General features: G+C 42.2%; 1 protein-coding gene and 1 long non-coding RNA gene across 9 annotated transcripts in view; both read right to left on the bottom strand.

The window, feature by feature from the left end:
* Positions 1-1,340: 1,340 nt before the first annotated feature.
* On the bottom strand, positions 1,341-5,770 carry LOC130454295 (uncharacterized). The gene is made up of 2 exons (XR_008911956.1): positions 5,233-5,770; positions 1,341-2,369 (listed from the first exon to the last, which is right to left on the bottom strand). It is a non-coding gene; the product is annotated as an uncharacterized LOC130454295 (long non-coding RNA).
* A 1,365-nt stretch (positions 5,771-7,135) lies between these two features.
* MARCHF8 (membrane associated ring-CH-type finger 8) overlaps positions 7,136-19,115 on the bottom strand; it is a 138,159-nt gene continuing 126,179 nt past the window's right edge. For all 8 annotated transcript variants that reach the window (XM_007478073.3, XM_056797564.1, XM_056797552.1 and 5 more), the window contains 3 exons: positions 18,663-18,843; positions 15,099-15,246; positions 7,136-11,557 (listed from right to left, as the gene is read on the bottom strand). In XM_007478073.3, the coding sequence (XP_007478135.1) occupies positions 11,250-11,557; positions 15,099-15,246; positions 18,663-18,843 (637 nt within the window). In that variant the 3' untranslated portion in view covers positions 7,136-11,249. The remainder of the gene's footprint in view (positions 11,558-15,098; positions 15,247-18,662; positions 18,844-19,115) is intronic.

The raw sequence follows: 19,115 nt of genomic DNA, 5'->3' as shown, positions 1-19,115 counted from the left end.
GCCACGCTGGGAGCCCCGGCTGCCCCCGGCCCCTCTGACCACAGCCGGGCCTCCGCGATTTCACTCTGCTTTACTCTGGCCTCATCCAGGCCGGCCGGATCTTACCTTGTCCCAGTGCATCCGGGCACCACAGTAGGGACTGACCCAACGGCTCTTCCCCCCCCCCCCTCCCCCGCAGCCTCCTCAGCGAGCCGCGCCTGGCCCCAGCCTCTGCCGGCGGCCTCCTGACTCTCAGAGAAGGGAGGGCTTCGGGGAGACAGAAGGCTGCTGCCTGGAGCCCCCTCATTAGTCTTGAATCGCTTTTCTCCACACTTGCTCCAGCCCCGCGGCCAGGCCCGGGCCCACCTCTGCAAGGCTTGGCAGACCCAGAGAGGGGCGAGGCCATGCGGTGCTCAGACTCGGCTGTTTGCCCCTTTCCTGTCCCTGCCCGGACCCATAACCCCCCCCCCCCCCCCCCCCCCCCCCCCCCCGGCTCCGCTCGACATCTGAGCCCAGTAGTGATGCAGGACGGTCTGTGGGGAGAGCGTCACACAGCCTCGGCTTGGCTTCAAACCTTGGTGGGCCGCTGCTGCTCGGTGGCCAATGAATTCTGGTGGCCCTGGACCGGCCAGCCTGGGGGATGGAGAACATCCCGATGGCAGGTCTCACTCCACCCGTGCTTAGAGCTGGGCCTGTGGAAGCGGAGACATTTCTGGGAAGGGGAGGAGAGCGGCCTCCACACAGCCCTCAGGGCAGAAGCCTAGAGCTGGCAGGGGTGGTCCTGCCCTTTAGTTTTACAGATGAGGAAACTGAGGCCCAGATAGGTCTGGTCACTTGTCTGTGATCCTGCAAAGAGTAAGGTTCAAAGGTGGAACCTGAACCGAGGCCCAGGCCCCCTGAGCTTGTGCTCAGTTTCCTGATTGGCTACTGCAGGAAGGACTGAAGGCCTAGAGTTGGGAGGACCTGGGTTCAAATTTGATTTCAGATACTTTCTAGTTATATGACTGGCAAGTCACTTCATCTTATTTGCTAAGCCCTTGGCCATTCTTTTGTATTCAAATTGTTAGGTCAAAAAGGGTGAGGAAGAGAAGGAGGGAAGGCAGGAAGGAAAGGGAGGGAAGAAAGAGAAGGGAGGGAAGAATGGAAGGAAGGAAGGGAGGGGGGAGGAAAGGAAGGGAAGGAAGGAAGGAGAGAAGGAAGGAGAAAAGGCTGGAGAGGAAAAGCCATATTCTAACCTGACCAATGTGGGAATCTGCTTTGCTTTGCTTGACTATACAATTGCATTATGATGGTTCTGTTATTCTTTTTTCCTTTTAGACTGGGGGTGAGATGGGAAGGAGAGAAAAATAAATGCTCGTTCATTGAAAAGAAAAGAAAGTGGTATTAAAACTTGTACTAATTCGATGTGTGAGAAGTGGGAGTTAGAAGAGTAAAAGTTAAATCAGGACCTGAGGATTGTCCCAGATTCTGTTTGGGGGGAGGGCTGGGGAGGAGACACACAGCTGCTACTCCAGCAGTTCATCTGCTAACAAGAGAAAGAAAGAGAGCCTGAGGGTCTTCTCCCTCCCCTCTCAGAGCTCGCTCATCACTTTCTTCAAAGGCCTGGCAATCTGGTCATTCTTCATGATACTCAACTCTTCAGGGAAGCACAGCATCTTTAAAGACCTTGGAGGCCTCAAAGCCCAAGAGTATTAGGACCTTGCAAGGGGAAGAAAGTAGCCTTTTGCCTGGGCACCCAGCCAGTGTCAGAGGTAATGGTCAATGGCAGCCAGTCTTCATATCCAGATGGAAGGGCTGTCCACAAATGAAGAGGACTCTGTCAGTGGGCACACTGGACTGCCCCTCAGACAATGTCTGGGCATTTGCAAGGTCCCCTATGTGGCAGCCATGGCTTATTGGAGAAGAGGCAACTTTTGGAAGGGGCTGGAGGGAAGAGAGAAAGGTGGCACGATGGACAGCTGCTGGTCTCATTCCCTCAGCCCCAAGTCTCACTTCTTCATGACCACCCAGGGAATGGCACCTGGCTCTTCCTGGTCCTCACAGCCCTTCTCCCCACCCCAATTCCCACTTCCATGAGAGGAGGCATTCCTAATGCCTCAAGCACAGACCATTTCAGGCAGCGCTGCTCAGCACAAAGTTGGTCATTCAGATGTGCTTCCAGCTCCCGACTCCCTTCCTAGTCAAGCTGCCTTGTTGAAGAGAAGTATGATCGGCCCCTGGCCTATTCCTCCTCCCCATGACCACTGTGCTTCGTGGGTCTTCTCCATCCATCCCTCGAATCTGGCTTTGAGGTCTCACATCTATTCCCCGTAGCTCATGTGACAAGATGTCCCAGTTTGATGGCTGCAGGATGAAGGCGGTCCGGTTGTCATAGGCCTAAAGTTGCTGGGCTTGAGTGAAAAAAAAAGAAAAGTTTAGCTCTGGTTGGCAGTGAAGGATCACAAAGAGAACCCAGGTCCAGGCACCAAATAGTCTGTTCGTGGGTTCTAATAAGTAGCAGAATAGATATTGAATGGGAGGAAACCTGGCCAGGCATTCCATGTGAAAAGGGTCTGGGGTATTTGTTTAGTGGATGGCAAGCTGGTCCATGTTTCTGAAGCAGAACTTCTGATCTATACATAGGAATGTATAACTGAAAATCTGTGACCCTAAAAAAGAACTACATTTCCCAGGAGCCTACTGACGTCCTGTCATTACATACTTCCTGTAGGCAGGGGATATTAGGCAGGGATGTGGAGGGTCCTGCCCTCTTTGGCTTGAAGACAGCGAGCTTAGTGGCAGCAAGAAGGGCGCCTGAACAGGCTGATCAGCCATGGGCACGTGGTCTTTAGTTTGTATCCTCTTTATTCCTTGATTTCTAATGATTATTAATAAATCCCTTAAAATGTAATATTTTTATTATTGAGATTTAAATTTAATTTTTATAGGAGGCCCTTCAGAAATGGAAGGAAGGAGGAAGGGAAGGAATTAAATGTTTTAACTTAACATAGTTTAAGTGTTTTACAAATATTATTGCCTTTGATCCTCACAACAACTCTGAGAAGTGGATATTATCCCCTGCTTTGCTGCCCCTGTTATTAATAATTAATGATAATAGCTAGCATTTACAATGTGCTTTGTAAAGTTTGCAAAGTACTTTGCATCTACTATCTCATTTCATCATCACAACCTTGGGAAGTAAGTGCTTTTATGATTCTCATTTCACAGATGAGAAAACTCAGGCAAACAGAAGTTAAGTGACTTGCCAAGGCTGCATAGCTAGTAACTGAGACCACATTTGAACGTAAGTCTTCCTGCTTCTGAGCCCAGCTTCCTATCATTAAGTCACCTAGCACAGGGCAATGGACCATGAGGAATCCACAAGACAGCTCCCTCCAAAGTGGCACCAACGCATTAATAACTATTGCCAATATAGTAAAGACAGGACTTGAACCCAAGTCTCCCTGACCCTCCGTCCCCTACATCCCAGACACACACACTCGTGTGCCTCCAGCTCCATTTGCATCCCAACGAGCCACACCAGCAGCCCCTCTTGCATGTGTCGGTGCCTGTTCCCAGTTTTTGCCAGGCTGGCACAAGCCAGGGCAGCTCGGCCGGGCTGGAAAGGCTCTGAGTGTGGCCCCAGCATCAGCTGCATCTGCCCTGCTGGGTGCGGAGGGGCTCCCTGGTGCCAGTGTGGCGACACGCTGTTTGGCCATGCCAAGGGGCACCTCTGCCCAGGGCGGCGCCCCCTCCCCTGCATTTATGCAGTGACGCTGGGTGAATCACTGTTCTCAGGCCATCCGTCAAAGCTAACTGGGTCAAAAAGATTCAGCCGAGGAGATCCTGCGTTTGAGCTCTGCTTCTGCTGGCGACGTGAGCCCAAGGAGGGGAACGCTGGGCCTGAGCAGGACAGGCAGGTGTGGATGGGGGTGGTGGGCACGGCGGGAGGGAGTGGATGAGATTCCAGCTCCCTAGGAGACTGAAGCAAGGACCTGGGGCCAAGGATGGCCCCGAGGCCAGGCCTGCTCTGGGCCAGCCTTGGATGGGTCACCCTGCCTGAAACGTTGTGGGGGAGCCACCACATTGTGATTGTTGGGCTTTAGTGTCGTGAGAGCAGCCCCAGTGCCATGGAGCTGCTTGGTTACATTCTGCCAAAGGGAGGGCTGATTAGGGAGGCCTCCAGCACATCCTGTCCTAGTGAAATGGAAGGGCTTCTGAAAAAGGAAAGAGAAAGAGACGATCTCCCTTCTCCGAGGGAAGCTTTCAGGGCGCCACGCTGGATCTACGGGGTTGACCTTCCATAGACAAATGTAAAGTCTCACAAAGGTTCACAAAGTCAGCTTTGTACAGGGGCCGGGGGGGGGGGGGGATGTTCCCCAGTTTGCCTCAAAAAGATCTACCAGCTTTAGCAGCCCCCCAGTGTAGGCCGAGTGGAGGGAGGGGGACAGATTGGGCGGGCCAGTGAGAATCTGGAAGGTGTGCAAAAGGCAGCCGGTGAGCCCATGCCAATGAGGACAGGCCGGAGGGAGCGCCGTAGCCTTTGGCAGAATAGCTGAAGAGCTGTCCAATGGAAAAGGGATTAGACGTGTTTGATATGACCCCAGATACGAGGAAAACAGCAAACAGACCAACGTAGTCGTGATATTTTAAATCCCATCCAGTCTTCCTGAGCCCTCTAGAGGTCGAAGGCAGTGACTTGAGAGCGTGGCCCGGGGCCCCATTCCCGGCATCTCTAAAATTCTGAGATTCTTATAAGAGCAGCCACTCGCCTTCTGGGAAGAACAAGCCCAGCACGGGGGCCCAATGCATAATATTTACCTAGCCCTGTCCCACCCTTCCTTCCTTCTTCCCGGCCTCCACCATTTTGCCTTTCTTTCCCATACATGCGTTTTTAAAGGAGTGGTAATCCATGTGATCAGCTATAAAACCCTGGGGGCTCGGTGCAGGGCCAGATACTACAGAGGCTCCCTCTCAGAAGTCTGAGACCCTTTCTCTGACTCCTTTAAGTCCTTTGGTCTACAGTTGAATACGTCTTGGAAGCAAGGTCCTACTTGTGCTACCTCCTCAAAAGCATCATAGTTCTTCCCTGATGGATCATACAACTCAGCAGGGGCACTGAAAGAAGGGGTCAGCTCTTCTACTGCCCATGTTAGATGGGGTTGAAGCTCTCCCATGCCCTGGTTCCAAGGGAATCTGGCCACTCTCAGCTCAGCCAGGAATATGGGCTCTCTGACCATGATGGGCAGGGGGAACATGATTTGTTACGCTCACTTCTATGGCAGCAGTCAAATGGGAATAAAGATGGCAGGAGATTGGTGATTCTTTCTGTAGTTTCAGGGTCCCTAAGTCTCCAGGGATCTTATTATGATGCATGGAATCATGGCACCAGAACTGGTCACCTGCATCACCAACTCTAAGTTCTGGGGCAACTTATGCACACTAAAGGGTCTCATTCTCAAAGACTCATTTTGAAATACTTTGGGAGTATGTTTTGCATTATTTCAAATATCTAAATAACAGACTGCTTGCCTTCTCAAAGAGTGAAGGAGGGACCGAAGGGAAAGAATCAGGAAATCAAACATTTTTTAAATGTTAAAATACATGAAGTACAAATTTTTTAAGAAAGAAAAGCAGAGGGGAGCAGTGAGGTGGCTCGGTGGATTGAGAGCAAGGCCTAGGGATAGGAGATCTTGGGTTAAAATCTGGCCTCAGACACTTCCTAGCTATGTGAAGCTAGGCAAATCACTTTAACTCCCATTTGCCTAACCTTTCCTGCTCTTCTGCCTTGGAACCAATGTAGAGTATTGATTCTAAGAAGGAAGGTAAGGGAGGGAGAGACAGGAAGAAAGGAAGGAAGGAAGGAAGGAAGGAAGGAAGGAAGGAAGGAAGGAAGGAAGGAAGGAAGGAAGGAAGGAAGGAAGGAAGGAAGGAAGGAAGGAAGGAAGGAAGGAAGGAAGGAAGGAAGGAAGGAAGGAAGGAAGGAAGGAAGGAAGGAAGGAAGGAAGGAAGGAAGGAAGGAAGGAAGGAAGGAAGGAAGGAAGGAAGGAAGGAAGGAAGGAAGGAAGGAAGGAAGGAAGGAAGGAAGGAGGAAAATAAAACACCAGGCACAAAAAAGAAATACTATGGGGATTCTTGGTTGGCCAAAATTATTAAATGATGATACTAAATGGAAGGAAATGCTTCCCATTTCTGATCATCCCTTATTCATGCTGCTGGTGGTATGTTTCCTCAAAGTTCACATCAACCACCCTCTCTATCCTATTGTATGTCTCTCCTGACACAACAGGAACATGTACAATAATGATGGTTCACTGGGCAAAGGTTTTTGGTGGTGGTGGTTGTCCTTCCCCCACCCTGGATAGGACCAAGAAGTTTGTTCAATTTCAGTAAGTATTTTGAAAGTTAAGGATAATTGGAGTACCAAACTACAAAATAACAGTATTTCATTCTTGTATTCTCAAGCCTACTTTTTCTAACACAGAACAATGATTCCTACTGGAATTTGAATGCATTGGACAAATACTTATTGAATCTATTTCCGCTCTTATCAGATATACAGGGGGAAAAAATGCTCCAGGCAAGTCATCTTAATTCTCTGAAACTGTTTCTATCTCTGTAAAGTAAGAGAGTTAGATTTAGCAATTTCCAAGGTTTAATTCTTGATTCCCAAGACTGAGTCAGTATCTAGTCCTAATTTTTCTCTTAAAGTCACTGAAATCTGATAGGTTAAGAAGGATGAAGACTATAGTTGAGGGGTATTCTGGTACTCTAGAAAGAACATTGGCCCTGGAATCAGAGGATATGGCTTCAAATTCCCATAGGCAAGTTCTTGACCCTCCTCAGGCCTCAGTTTCTTCATCAACATTAAGTAAGGGGTTGGGCTAGATAGCCTCTTAAGGTTCTTTTCTATTCTACATTTATAGTCCCATGATATACATTCAGATGGATAGAAGAAAGGGCTCCTAAGATGGAATTCTTCAGAGGGAATGACTTTGGAAGGGGAACAGGGAGGGAAACAAAATCTCTTAAGAAGTGACTCTTCTTCTTCTTAAGCATGCAAAGCTCAGAAATCGAAAAATGTGAAGTCACACCTTCATATGGTTGGTAAAACAGGGAAACTTTTCTACTCAGGGGATATTTCCAGTTTCCTCTTAGAAAATTGTCATGGCCATGCTCCTTTTCATAGAAATATTTTATTGCTGCAGTCAACAAACTTGTGTATCACAGCTCAAATAACCAATTACAGTTTAAGAAACTAAGAACTCTCCAGTGGTAATACTGAGAAAAGATTAACATACATAAAAGGATACAAAACTATACATTTAAATTACTAGAAATTTCCTAAGGAAATAAAAAAATTACAGACTATCAAATGTCCTTATTAAACTACATGACCCATGCCACTGTAAATTCGATTTTAACAACAGGTTACATATATCTACAAATGTTGCACCTAAATGTCAGATCACTGTAAAACTTGAGCAATTATTTCCTAAAAGAAGTTAAGTGCTTCTTGATGAGGCTAGGCTCTTCTTCCTTGGTCTCTATAGTTGTAGTAGTAGTAGTATTTCAAACTAAATGCACAGGGGAAAATTTGTGCCAAACATTTATTTGAGATAATGCTACTGAACCAAACTTTTTTAAAAAATAAAGCATACTTACGTTTGAAGCTGCCTAAGCAGCAGAATTTGGGACTAGTGAGAACTGTTTTCAATTTCTCTGTCCCCTTCCATTTAGCCCTACGCCTGACTGCAGAGATATCAGAAGACCCTCACTGAGACTTGTAGAAATTAAATGAGACTCCTTTTCCTGGCTGAACTACTTTGAATCTATGTGTGTGGTAACAGTTTGGAAAGTAGGGCCTACCTTGGAAACTACACATCAAGATGACAGGATCACAGAGATTACAACAGTATCTTCTCATCCTGGGATAGAATAAGTAGTTGGGTCAGGGATTGGCAGCACATTTGAAGAAAAAAAAATAGTGTTCAAAGTTTAAAATACATACTTGCAAGCTCTGATTACTCTACTGTCTACAATCAAAAGACACAGCACCAGCACCTACATGGCTGCTGGGAGCGGCTATTAGAAATGAACCAAGAAAGGGGGATGGGATACATAAGAATCAGGACCAGTAGGAGGGAGGGATTATGACCCCTTTTTTGTCTAATCACTTTTTACCTTTTCTAACGAGAGCCTTTGCTAAATAGTCAAGGGATTTTAAAGCATTACATGGCTTAATGCATATACTACGTGAGTGAGTGTAGACATACACAAAAAAGGCCATATGCACACACTTAAAACCATTTCTGGTAGCAGCCAGTCTCCTCAGAAGCAAACTACACCTTTTGGCTAGTTAGAAGGAACCTAGTCTTCTGACGCTCTCCTTGGTTCAGTCAATGCCCCAAATATACAATTAAAGGGTTTATTATTCCCTGCAGGTTGATCCCAGTTTTGTGGATGTTTTATGGAAATACATTTGGCAAGTCAGTCATATCACTAAGGTCTGATGGGGGCAGAGATCAATATCTCAAAATCTAAATGAGGAGAACACATTTATGGCCAACAAAGATGTGAAGCATTCTTCTGTGCTTCCATGAGGTGGTATCCTGGTGAATCAATTTTTTGTTGGGGAACAAAAGTGCAATAAGCAAGGGGAAACTAGAAGTGATTGGTAATGATATTTCAATACTTTTTGAAATAATAAAAAATGGAGTAGGGTAATTTGTGTATCATTTCAGTGGAAGAAATAAGGAAGTAGGATGACATCTTGCTACACCTTCCCCATACCAATTCATTGCTCACATAAAAGATAAGATTTACAAAGAAACTCCTTGTCACAGGCATAAGAGAATCTGGGATTAAGGCAGCTTATCATACTTTCCTGGGGCACCCAGATCTATCGAGATGTCCAATATTTATTTTGAGTTTACTCTAGGGTCTTAAAAGGAAGAAAGTTCACAGGACATGACATTAGGAACTTTGTCAAACTCTGTTCTAGAATGAGTAGGCAAGTGACACCATTTTTTTTGTTTGTTTTCTAAGGGTTTATTATCAGAAGTGGTAGAAAGAAGTTAAGAGTCACCTGGGTTATGGAAAAGGTGGTTGTTTAAAAGGCTGATGGCCTGACAGACCTGGTATTTAACACACCTGAGCAGACAATCTTTGAATCATTGTATTCACAGGTCAAGCCTGAAGAAGGGGCAGGAGTAAGAGCACTTTTAAATACAGAGTCTACACAAGCATAAATTTCTGACCCGCCTGAGACAAAAGGAAGGGAAAAGGAGTGAGGGGAACTTTCACCTGCTTTCATGGCAAAGGGACCAACAGAGCCACTGCCAGGTCAGAAAAGAATCTGTGTCAGACACATTAGCTGGAGGTTTGTGAAGCCAAAAGCATCCAAAGAGGAATGTGACCCAAACTGGGCAAATTGCAAACATGGTGGATCACCTTGGGAACTTGAAGAAAACTATTTCTAACAGTTTGACAAATCAAAGGTCCAAAGAATATGGAGGATGTTTTTTCTGCTGTACTCTGGGACCTTTCAATCTGCCATCCCACACAAGTCAAGCTATGTGAGAGATTCTTTAAAAAGCTGCAATTCAAAATGTAGTTTTCTAAGCAACTAACTATACCAAATTACCTTTAAATCCAACAATGGGGATGGGAGATGGGAATGGAAATAAACTGGATACTTTATTAACTATAATATACTTAATAGTTTGGTTTTTTTACTCATTTTGGTTAAGGTAATGTCTGAGCACAGGCCTTCTGTCCATTCATTGGAGGCAACAGAAGCTGTTTTCCAATACCAAGGCCCAGACAGTTTGCCAATTTTACTTATAGGAGCAGAACAATTCATCTAAGTCAATGTGCTCAACAGTTCACTTCCTGGAGCCAGTTTAGTCCTAGGGTTAGTCATTTTGATCTCATGCTACCAATATTTCCCATCTCAGGAGAAAACCTTTTAGATAAATGGCCTTTAGCAGGCCACTGAACCAGACTCCTCACTTATCCATCACAATTCTTTATCTACCATTCCCACAGAGGTCCCCAACTTCTCTTCTGTACCAATTTAGCAATCAGGTCAATATAGCTTTTATATGCTCTTTTCATTGTTTGTCCTGCCAAATCACTCATATGCATACTCACAGGCATGATAAACATTTACTTCTTGATTCAAATCTATTCTTCACAGGAGCACAAATTGGAGAGATTTGGATACAAATTAACATCAAAAGAAAGTCAACCAATTTCTGATCATTTGCTCCCTTGCCCTCCTGTAAGGTTACAACACACACCCTTTTGTTTTTTTAGTTAAGACTGGATATTACAAAAGTACATGTGTACACTTGTCATATATACTCTTGATAAAAATAAGATTAGACCGAGAAAAATTATATTTTCAAATAAATGTCTTATATCCATGAATTTGTTTGCACAATAGCTCCAGATTAGGGTTTATTTCCATCATGGTCACAAAAATTCTGTGGGGATGTATTGGAAATCACAAACATTTTAGATATCATAAGGCAAAAAGGTCTGTAGGGCCTACAGGAAAGGGCCAAGTATATTGAAAGGAATATTCTGAAATGAGACATTCTTTCAAGTTTCAATCCAACTGGACACACATATTACAAAATAAAGATTTTTAAAAGTGCTGTTTGCTTTGTGAGTCACTTATCTTTAAATGTAAAGCATGATCTTAACCCAAGAGAGATGTTAATGGCAGATATTATCAGAGGCTTCAAGTCCTGATTTAAGGTCTTCCAGTGCATCTCTCTCAGACTCTCCTTGAGTAATGGAGACATTAATGAGAGTTGGCTTTTTCCTGGTGTTCTTAGGGGTATCTGATGTTAAAGTGAAAGAAAAGACTCTTTGGAAAATCCAATTCAGGCTCCATGGTGTGGCCACGCACAGGTCTTCTGTATTTCACTTTCTTTTTATTCATCTTTCAGGTTTTACAACTTGGCTGAACAAGAATCAGGCAGCAAAGTGGCTCCTTATCAGTAGTATCAGTCACCTACATTTTACCATTCCTCCTCATAAAGCACACCTATAAGATACTCAAAATAAGAGGTATGCCACCATGATAACATATTAAAAGATATGTCGAAGATGATTTAGAAAAACAGAACAGAATACAAAAAAATTCAACTGCCCAGTCTAAGCCATTGGCTGATTTTTTCTTTTTCTTTTTTTTTAAGGTATGCAGTTTTCAGTAAACAATGTCATCTCAGCTCTTCATGAATGTCTGGGGGGAAAAATAACAGCCCCTTCTCCCTTTATCAGACATGAAGAATTTCTGCTCCATGGTCTTCAGGCTCTGTGTAATGGGAAGAGTTTGTATCAGAATGACAGATCCCATGTCGCCCATCTTTACTTTCAAAATTTGGCTCTGTTAGTGCAGGTTTTTCATAAATATTCTTTTTACTTGTTTCTGGACAGTTCTGGACATAGATCACTCTGTTATAAGCCTTAAGTCTCTTCCATAATTGTACGTATACTTTACACTGTACATACATAAAGAGAAGTCCACCAGTGAATCCTATGGCCACGACCACCAGTTTAGTCCAAAAGGGCCATTCTAGGATCCCTAAGGAAAGAAAGAGCTAGATTAATGACTCATCAGAGCTAAACGAGGCTCCAAGCTCAATGATCTTGCTGTCAGCAAATGAAATTTCTTTAATATACCCTTCAGTTTAATCCTTTCACAACATTCTTTATTGGCCAAAGATCAGCCTCTTGTCTAGCACATTCTACTATGAGGACTTTCTTCTTGCTTTCATCTTCAGTCTCCTCTACTGGTAAAAGTCTATTGATTGACTGAATGATTTAGGTAGATTCTCCTCAACAAACCTGAAAAGTAGCTTTCCTCTTTCCTTCAACTTAACTTCAAGGCAGCAAGGTGGCTCACCATAGAGCACTGGGCCTGTAGTCAGGAAAACCTGAGTTCAAACATGGTTTCAGACATTTACTAGGTGTAACCCTGGACAAGTCACTTAACCCTGTTTGCCTCAGTTTCCTCATATGTAAAATGAGCTGATGAAGGAAATGGCAAACCACAATAGTATCTTAACCAAGAAAACCTTAAATGGGATCAAGAAGAATCAGGCATGACTGAAAAATTACTTCAAAAAAATCAACTTAACTACTTGGTGTATTGCTAACTCCTTTTAATTATGTGGTCATAACTTTACATTGATAAATGGTTATGGTTTGTGGATACAGGCCATATAACTTAAAGGTTATGGTGAATATAGTTCTAATTTGTGTATCTGCCACTATTCCTGAATAGACCCAAATTATAAGACAAAAATAAATGCTAGAGGAGATATTAATTACAAATGATGTTTCCATTGAGGGCTGTGGGAAATCTCATGTTCCCAAGACATATTAAGGTAAGCAGAGAATCTTCAAGTCTATGCCTTAAAAATGTGAAAGAGACTTTGTTTCTAAACTGATTAAATGAGCAAGAATGAACAGGTATTTCCAAGGAAGGGAAAACTTTTTAAAAATCTTCTCCTTTACTATGATTTCCCTGACTTATAATATTCTTTGTGAATACTTTTGCTGTGTTTAAAATAATTTAAGGTAAGTGAAATCCATTCTAATATTTTCTTTCACAAATAATTTAATTAAAACGATTCTTGTTCAAAGGATGGTCACATTGCATTTGTTGTCCACGTGTTAGCAGTGGTTCAAAGAGGCTCTAAGAATTCTCCCTGACATCTTCACAGGTTAGGTTTTTATATCTGAGCTGCTATTTACTTGAAAACTTGAAACAATGACCCCACACCTCAGAGGCCGCTGAGCATACACTTATAATATTCAAGTCTGATGATAGTTCACACGCATCAGGATGCCTTTAAGTGCCATCTAATGAAGATTGATGGCACATCATGGTTCAAATGTCTGGTTTCCCAGTCTATGGTGTGCTTTTTTGGGGGGCAAAGATACTACAGTGATCAGCCATTTCCTTCTCCAGTGTATTAAAACAAATAAAAGTTAAATGATTTGCCCTGTCACACAACTACTAAGAGTCCTTGGTCACATTTGCACCCAGATCTTCCTTACTGTAGGCCTAGAACTCTATCCATTGGGCCACCTTGCTGCACTCATTTTTAAAAAATTAAGAATCTGAGCCTCAGACACTTCTTAGCTGTGTGACCCTGGGCAAGTCACTTAACCCCCATTGCCCTTACCACTCTTCTGCCTTTTAACCAGTACACAGTATTGATAACAAGGTGGACGGTATGGGTTTTAAAAAATTAAGAATCTGAAAGTAATTACATGGAAGGAAGTTTATTTATTCAACAAACATCCTGAACAATGAAATTATTCCCATAAAATGGATTGATCTAGGTGACTTATAGAGACCTTTCTACCTCTGAAATTACAAGACTGTATAAATACAACTTCCTATCCATCTACCTCTTTCATTCTCTGAAACTGTCCTTCATTCTCATCAGGACATTTAATCTCTTGCCCCCATGCTACTGTCCCAGTGTGACTTCACTTGCCTTCTTACCCAGCATGGATCTTATGGTTATTCATGTTTACAATATTCTCCTCCCTCGTGTCCTAGAGTCTCTTCCCCTTCAAAATTCTGTTTTACCTGTTCCCTTCAAATCCCCAAATCTTGTAAAAACTCAATTATCATTGATTTTCTTTGCTCTCCCTCTAGGTTGCCAACCATTGCCAGATAGCATCATGGAAGCAATCATATGGCATAAGTATAACTTCATACTATTTAAACTCAGATTGGGGGGTAGCTGGGTAGCTCAGTGGATTGAGACCCACGCCTAGAGACGGGAGGTCCTAGGTTCAAACCTGGCCTCAGATACTTCCTACCTGGGTGACCCTAGGCAAGTCACTAAACACCCATTGCCTAGCCCTTACCACTCTTCTGTCTTTGAATCAACAAAAGGCAAGGGTTTGAAAAACAAAACAAAACTCAGGCTCTCAAAGCTCAACACTTTTTCTTTTGTTCTCCAAATGTCAACTACTCATGATAATGTTCAAATTATATGTCCCACACTTATACAATGCTTTCAAATCCCAGCCCCAACCTCTGCCTCTCTGTTCTGAGAGGCAGATCTTGCCTCTTTTTCTTTCACTGAGATTAAAACTATCCAAAATTATTTCCCTTCTCAATCTCTCCTCTACATTCTTAAATTTCTCCATAATATACTTACCTATATTTTCTTCCTCCTACCTTTCAAAGGCTAGCCCTCAAGTATTTCATTCTATCCCCTTCTACCTCTGTGAGGACCTTGTGACAACTTCACATTTCCTACTCTATCATGAATCTTCTGTGTTCCTTGAGCACTTCTCTCCATTTGCTCTACCCTACAAAAAACCTTCCTTTGCCCACAACTCTCTCAAACTCCTCTGTTCTCTGAAAGCCTGGCCATGACACTATTGAGCCCAATAAAGCTCTTTTCAATCCTTTGATTCCTTTACTTTACCTCAACCTCAGACAGTGCTGACTGTTTCTTTACTTTACCTCAACCTCAGACAGTTTCTTCCAGATGGTCTCTCTCTTGCTTTTCTGACATGACTTTCACCAGCTCTGATCCTCTTCTTTGGTTTTTCTTTACCAATCACCTTCCCTGATTTCTTTTTACTACTTCTGCCACCTACATGTCTTCAAACCTCTTATATATTATGACTTTTCAAATGTTAACTTTTTTCCATGACTTCGAATAACTGTGCAGATGATTTCTCCATCTTTTTCTTCAATTCTACTCCTAGAACTAAGCTTGAGACCTGTCTCTATCCAAGTGCAGTGTGGTCATCTCCACCAGGATGTTTTGCCAACAGTCAAACTCCAAGTGTCCAACAATGACTTCCATCCACTTTCAAAATCTGCTCCTCCTCCTCACTTCCTCACTTCTCTTACAACTTAGTCAGATGTGCATTGTTTCTCCTTGAGTACTGGGACTCAGGTGTAATATCAAAAAGGAGACTCTTGTATATTTGGCATATTACCTATTGGTCCTTCTGTCCCCAACTCATATTTGGTATTCAAATGTTATTTCCTTTAATCCTCACAAACATCTGTATTAATTTAAAAGACCTTGGGAAAGAAGGCAGGGAGTGGGAAAGCTGGTATTGTCTACGTTTAAACATACCAGTTGTCTGTCCTTGCTTAATCTCCTCAGCAGTTCGGTCTATGAGAACATACAAGGACCATACCACACATGTGATCGCAATGACATGGAATGTTACAGAGCACATGATCTTCCTTCTTTCACTGGATGTCATCTGCAATTTTTCCCACTGAGAAGAAATAACAGAAAACAGCATGAAATTTCAGTCTTTAAAAAAAAATATTCAAAATAATGGCGAGAATCTTTCCTATGGGAAGCATTGCTTTTCTTCTCTCCCCATTACCAATAACATTCATCCTCCAAATTATCAAGAGATAAACTGCTTGTTAGAGTTCCACTGGGAACCAATTTAAAGTATGATAAAAAACCAGGATTAATGAGGAAACAATACATTACCTGTCCAACAAAAATTTTCTTGCTAACTAAAAATTCTTATAGACATCTCTAAAAGGACTTCTAGATAATACTGTAATTGGAATACAATTTACAGGCTCAGGGGGGAGGGGGTATCTTTTTGAGACATCCACATTTCCCCAATGCCACAGTAAAATAAGAAGGGGGTGGTGCTGAAATGAAAACACATGAGTGAACTTAATCACAACTATATCACAGAGGTCAATGTCAAAAGTTTGTTTGCCTTTTTGTTCTCAGCTAAAAAAATTTTCGTATTTGAAGTTAATAATTTCCAGACATAAATAACCTTGGCTCTTTTAAAAATCATTCTCCTGTCCTACTGCTTCTAAAATTTCACAATGTAGCCCAAAGTTACAGATTCTTTTTCACTGGTTTCCAAAGCTGGGGTAAAAAGCAAGGGCTGGGTGGGAAGAGCGAAAACAAAGCTTAAATACTATTTATTTTTTGCCTATTTCATGCTAGAATTGGCAGACAGAGATCATTGAGAGCAATCCTTATCTTTTCACAAATGAGGAAACCAGGAAGGAGCAGTCAGTCACACACAAAACAGTGACTAGGAAGAGTTGGGATTTGAATCCACATTCCCCCAATTCCTCATCCTGAGTTTTACTCTATACCATAGCAAATATCATCATCCTTTTCTGTATACTGTTAGATATCACTTAGTGATCATTTTAGCATTCAGTGTTTACAGGTTGTACAGATTTGAAATGAAAGTGGATTTTTCTTTTTCTTTATTGATTTGAGTTTTAGAAGGAGTGCACAATTTTGCTAACACTTTAGAATCTGAGTCATTTTCATTCTTTTGGGTGGGGCATTTTCTTTTTTAATGCTATAGTTTTAGTATATAACTACTGAATTTTTTTACATAATAATGAAATCAGAGCCCCAACCCCTAATTCCAACTAACCTATAGTTACTAACTATTGCTGAGTACGAATGTCTTTACTTAATCTTGCACCTTGGATCTAAAATGGCCTTCATATCATTTGTTTATCCAACTCCTTTCTATTTTTCAAGGACAGTTCAAGTCCTATGTTCTCCAAGAAGCTTTCCCCAATTAGGCCAATCTATATAAATCTCTCTTCTCCTGGAAGTCCCCTAACACACAATTTATATGGAATTTTATGCTATCTTGGGAGTTTATAAAAAGTGCTTGGGCTCCTTCAAGGCAGACTATGTGACAGATCACTTTTATGTATCCCTTGCATATTATGGAAGGAAGTGCTCAAATAAGATTTGGTTATGAAACTGGATTTCGAAAGAGGAGCTGGAAATTAGAGGGGGCAATTTGGTTCTAGACAGAACAAAGGATATAAAATAATATTTAAAATTCTATCATTTTTAAGGTTTACTAAGCATTTTTCTCACAACAATTCTGTGAGACAGATGGGCAGAATAAGTACAAAAGTATTACTTTCTTCTACCCCAGATTGTTTCTTATAGTATTAGAGTAGTTCATTTCTTTCTTTTTTTAAAAAACCCTTATTTTCTCTCTTAGAATTCATATTGTAAATGGGTTCCAAGGTAGTAGAGCAGTAAGGGTTAGGCAATGAGGGTTAAGTGACTTGCCCAGGTCATATATCTAGTTAGTGTCTGAGGCCACATTTGAACCCAGGTCCTCTCATTTCTAGGTTTGGCTCTCAATCCACCGAGCCACCTCACTGCTCCTATTTCATTTACTTCTTAATCCATTCAACAAATATTTATTGCATACTACAAATTCTGGAATTACTGCTGACCTAGGATTACTCTCTCTCACTTTGCAACAAGTGATAAAAAAAAAAAAACCATGTATTATTTTATGAGTATGTAGAGAGTTTACGCCTATTTTTTTTCTCCCCCTCCTTCCTACTTGTATTTTTCTAGAACCTTGGCAAATGTCTGGACAGAATAATATTTTTAGAGCTCTAAGAGACCTGTGAAAATAGGAAAGCTAAAAAAAAATTCAGAAATGGGCCTGAGTGTTTCTAGATAATACCCCCAGCTCCTAACCTTTTAGATGGCCTCCTACCACAATGAGGGTCAGGCAGATAAAGCAGTGTGAATAATACTGTCAGCTCATGTTAAAGGAAAAAAATACCTCCCACAGGTAAGAGTGCTGATCACTCAGTAATAACCGTCCCTGCTAAGCACTGCTGCCCTACCCTGTTAGCTCCATGCCTTCCTTTCACCTTCTCAGAGTTATTCTTATCTGTACAAAAGTAAATAAGGAATGTTGGGGAAGAAAGTATATGAACCAGTTCTCATATCCCTCTTAGCTGTGAATGGGATGAACTTAAAATTATATGACCTTTGTGTTAAAACAGACAAAGCTACCAATAATTTCCTCTCCAGTGACACACTTCATAATGCTCTTCTCATGCACAAGGAATGGGCCAAGTCTATATCTGAGTTATTCTGGAGAAAAATGATTTACTCTCAAGAGAGCTGAAGAGCTAAGCACCTCAGCAGTCTCAGCACCAGTCTTCAATTAGTGGGTCCCTTCTTGATTCCTAACTTCTTAGTGGACATATATCAGGTCAGAGAACAAACAGAAAAACTTTTCTAATAAGGGAGGAGATAAACTAAATTACCAAGAAGGGAAACAAGACATCAGCTCTTAAGACTGACAGTAGTCAGGAGAAGGGAAAGCATGTTCTGTATACTTTAGCCTCTCACAGAAAAAGTACTAATGAGCAGAAATGGCAAAAGGGATAAAAGTTAATAAATATGTAATAGGTAAACAAGCCATTGGCTGGATGAGTTTTCTCATTATTGCTGTTGTTTTAAAGCAACTCATCAAGTGTTCCAAATTTTTAAGAAATGAAATAATTTTATCACTCAGTACAATTCCAACGTATCTCTTTTTAGTGATCCCTGTACAGATCTATAAGCCAGAATGAAATGAAATGAAATGAAAGTGGTAATAAGTTGTTTCCCATTTCAGTAATATGATTTCCTTTTCCAATGCTAATAATAAACTTGACTTGGAAAAGCACTGTGCCAGAGCAGGTAAAGAGTGAAGTGCTGGGAGGCCTCAGTTTGCATGCTGACTGAGTAGGACTGTGGCCACAGTGTACCTGTCTCTGGACAGGAGTTCTCTCAAGTTCTTGGGGGAACTTAGGGATTTTAGTAAATCAGACATGCTTCCATGGGGCAACATTTCCAAAGTACTCGGTGCACACCTACTTTTCTCAAAGGCTTTAGTTTGGTCTCCATTATGAACTCATATTTACAGAGTTCACAGCATCGCGTGTCTGAACTTTTGATCCACTGCTGTAGGCAGGCTTGGTGGACAAAATGAAGACTTCCTGTGCAGTGGCAAGGTGTAATAAGAGGATTCTCATCATCTCCTTCACAGTGACATATCCTGTATCAGAAATAAAATATATTCATCACAAGGTGAGCAGACTGATAGGGCAGTGGAACTCTAAAAGATAATTTGGTGACCAGGTGGCAAGCACCCTATGCATTCTTTCACAGTTCGCACTGAAAACCACCTCCAAATGAATTATGGGCCTACATGTTGGCACAGAGTGCACAAACAAATGCTCTCTAACTAACTATAGCCATATGCAAGATTTAGAAGGTTGTCAACAATGGAGAGGAAGAGGATGGTCTAAGGAATTTGATGCAGGGTTT

Source organism: Monodelphis domestica, chromosome 1 (assembly GCF_027887165.1).
Source record: "Monodelphis domestica isolate mMonDom1 chromosome 1, mMonDom1.pri, whole genome shotgun sequence".
Taxonomy (NCBI): Eukaryota; Metazoa; Chordata; class Mammalia; order Didelphimorphia; family Didelphidae; genus Monodelphis; species Monodelphis domestica.
This window is presented reverse-complemented; position numbering and strand designations above follow the sequence as displayed.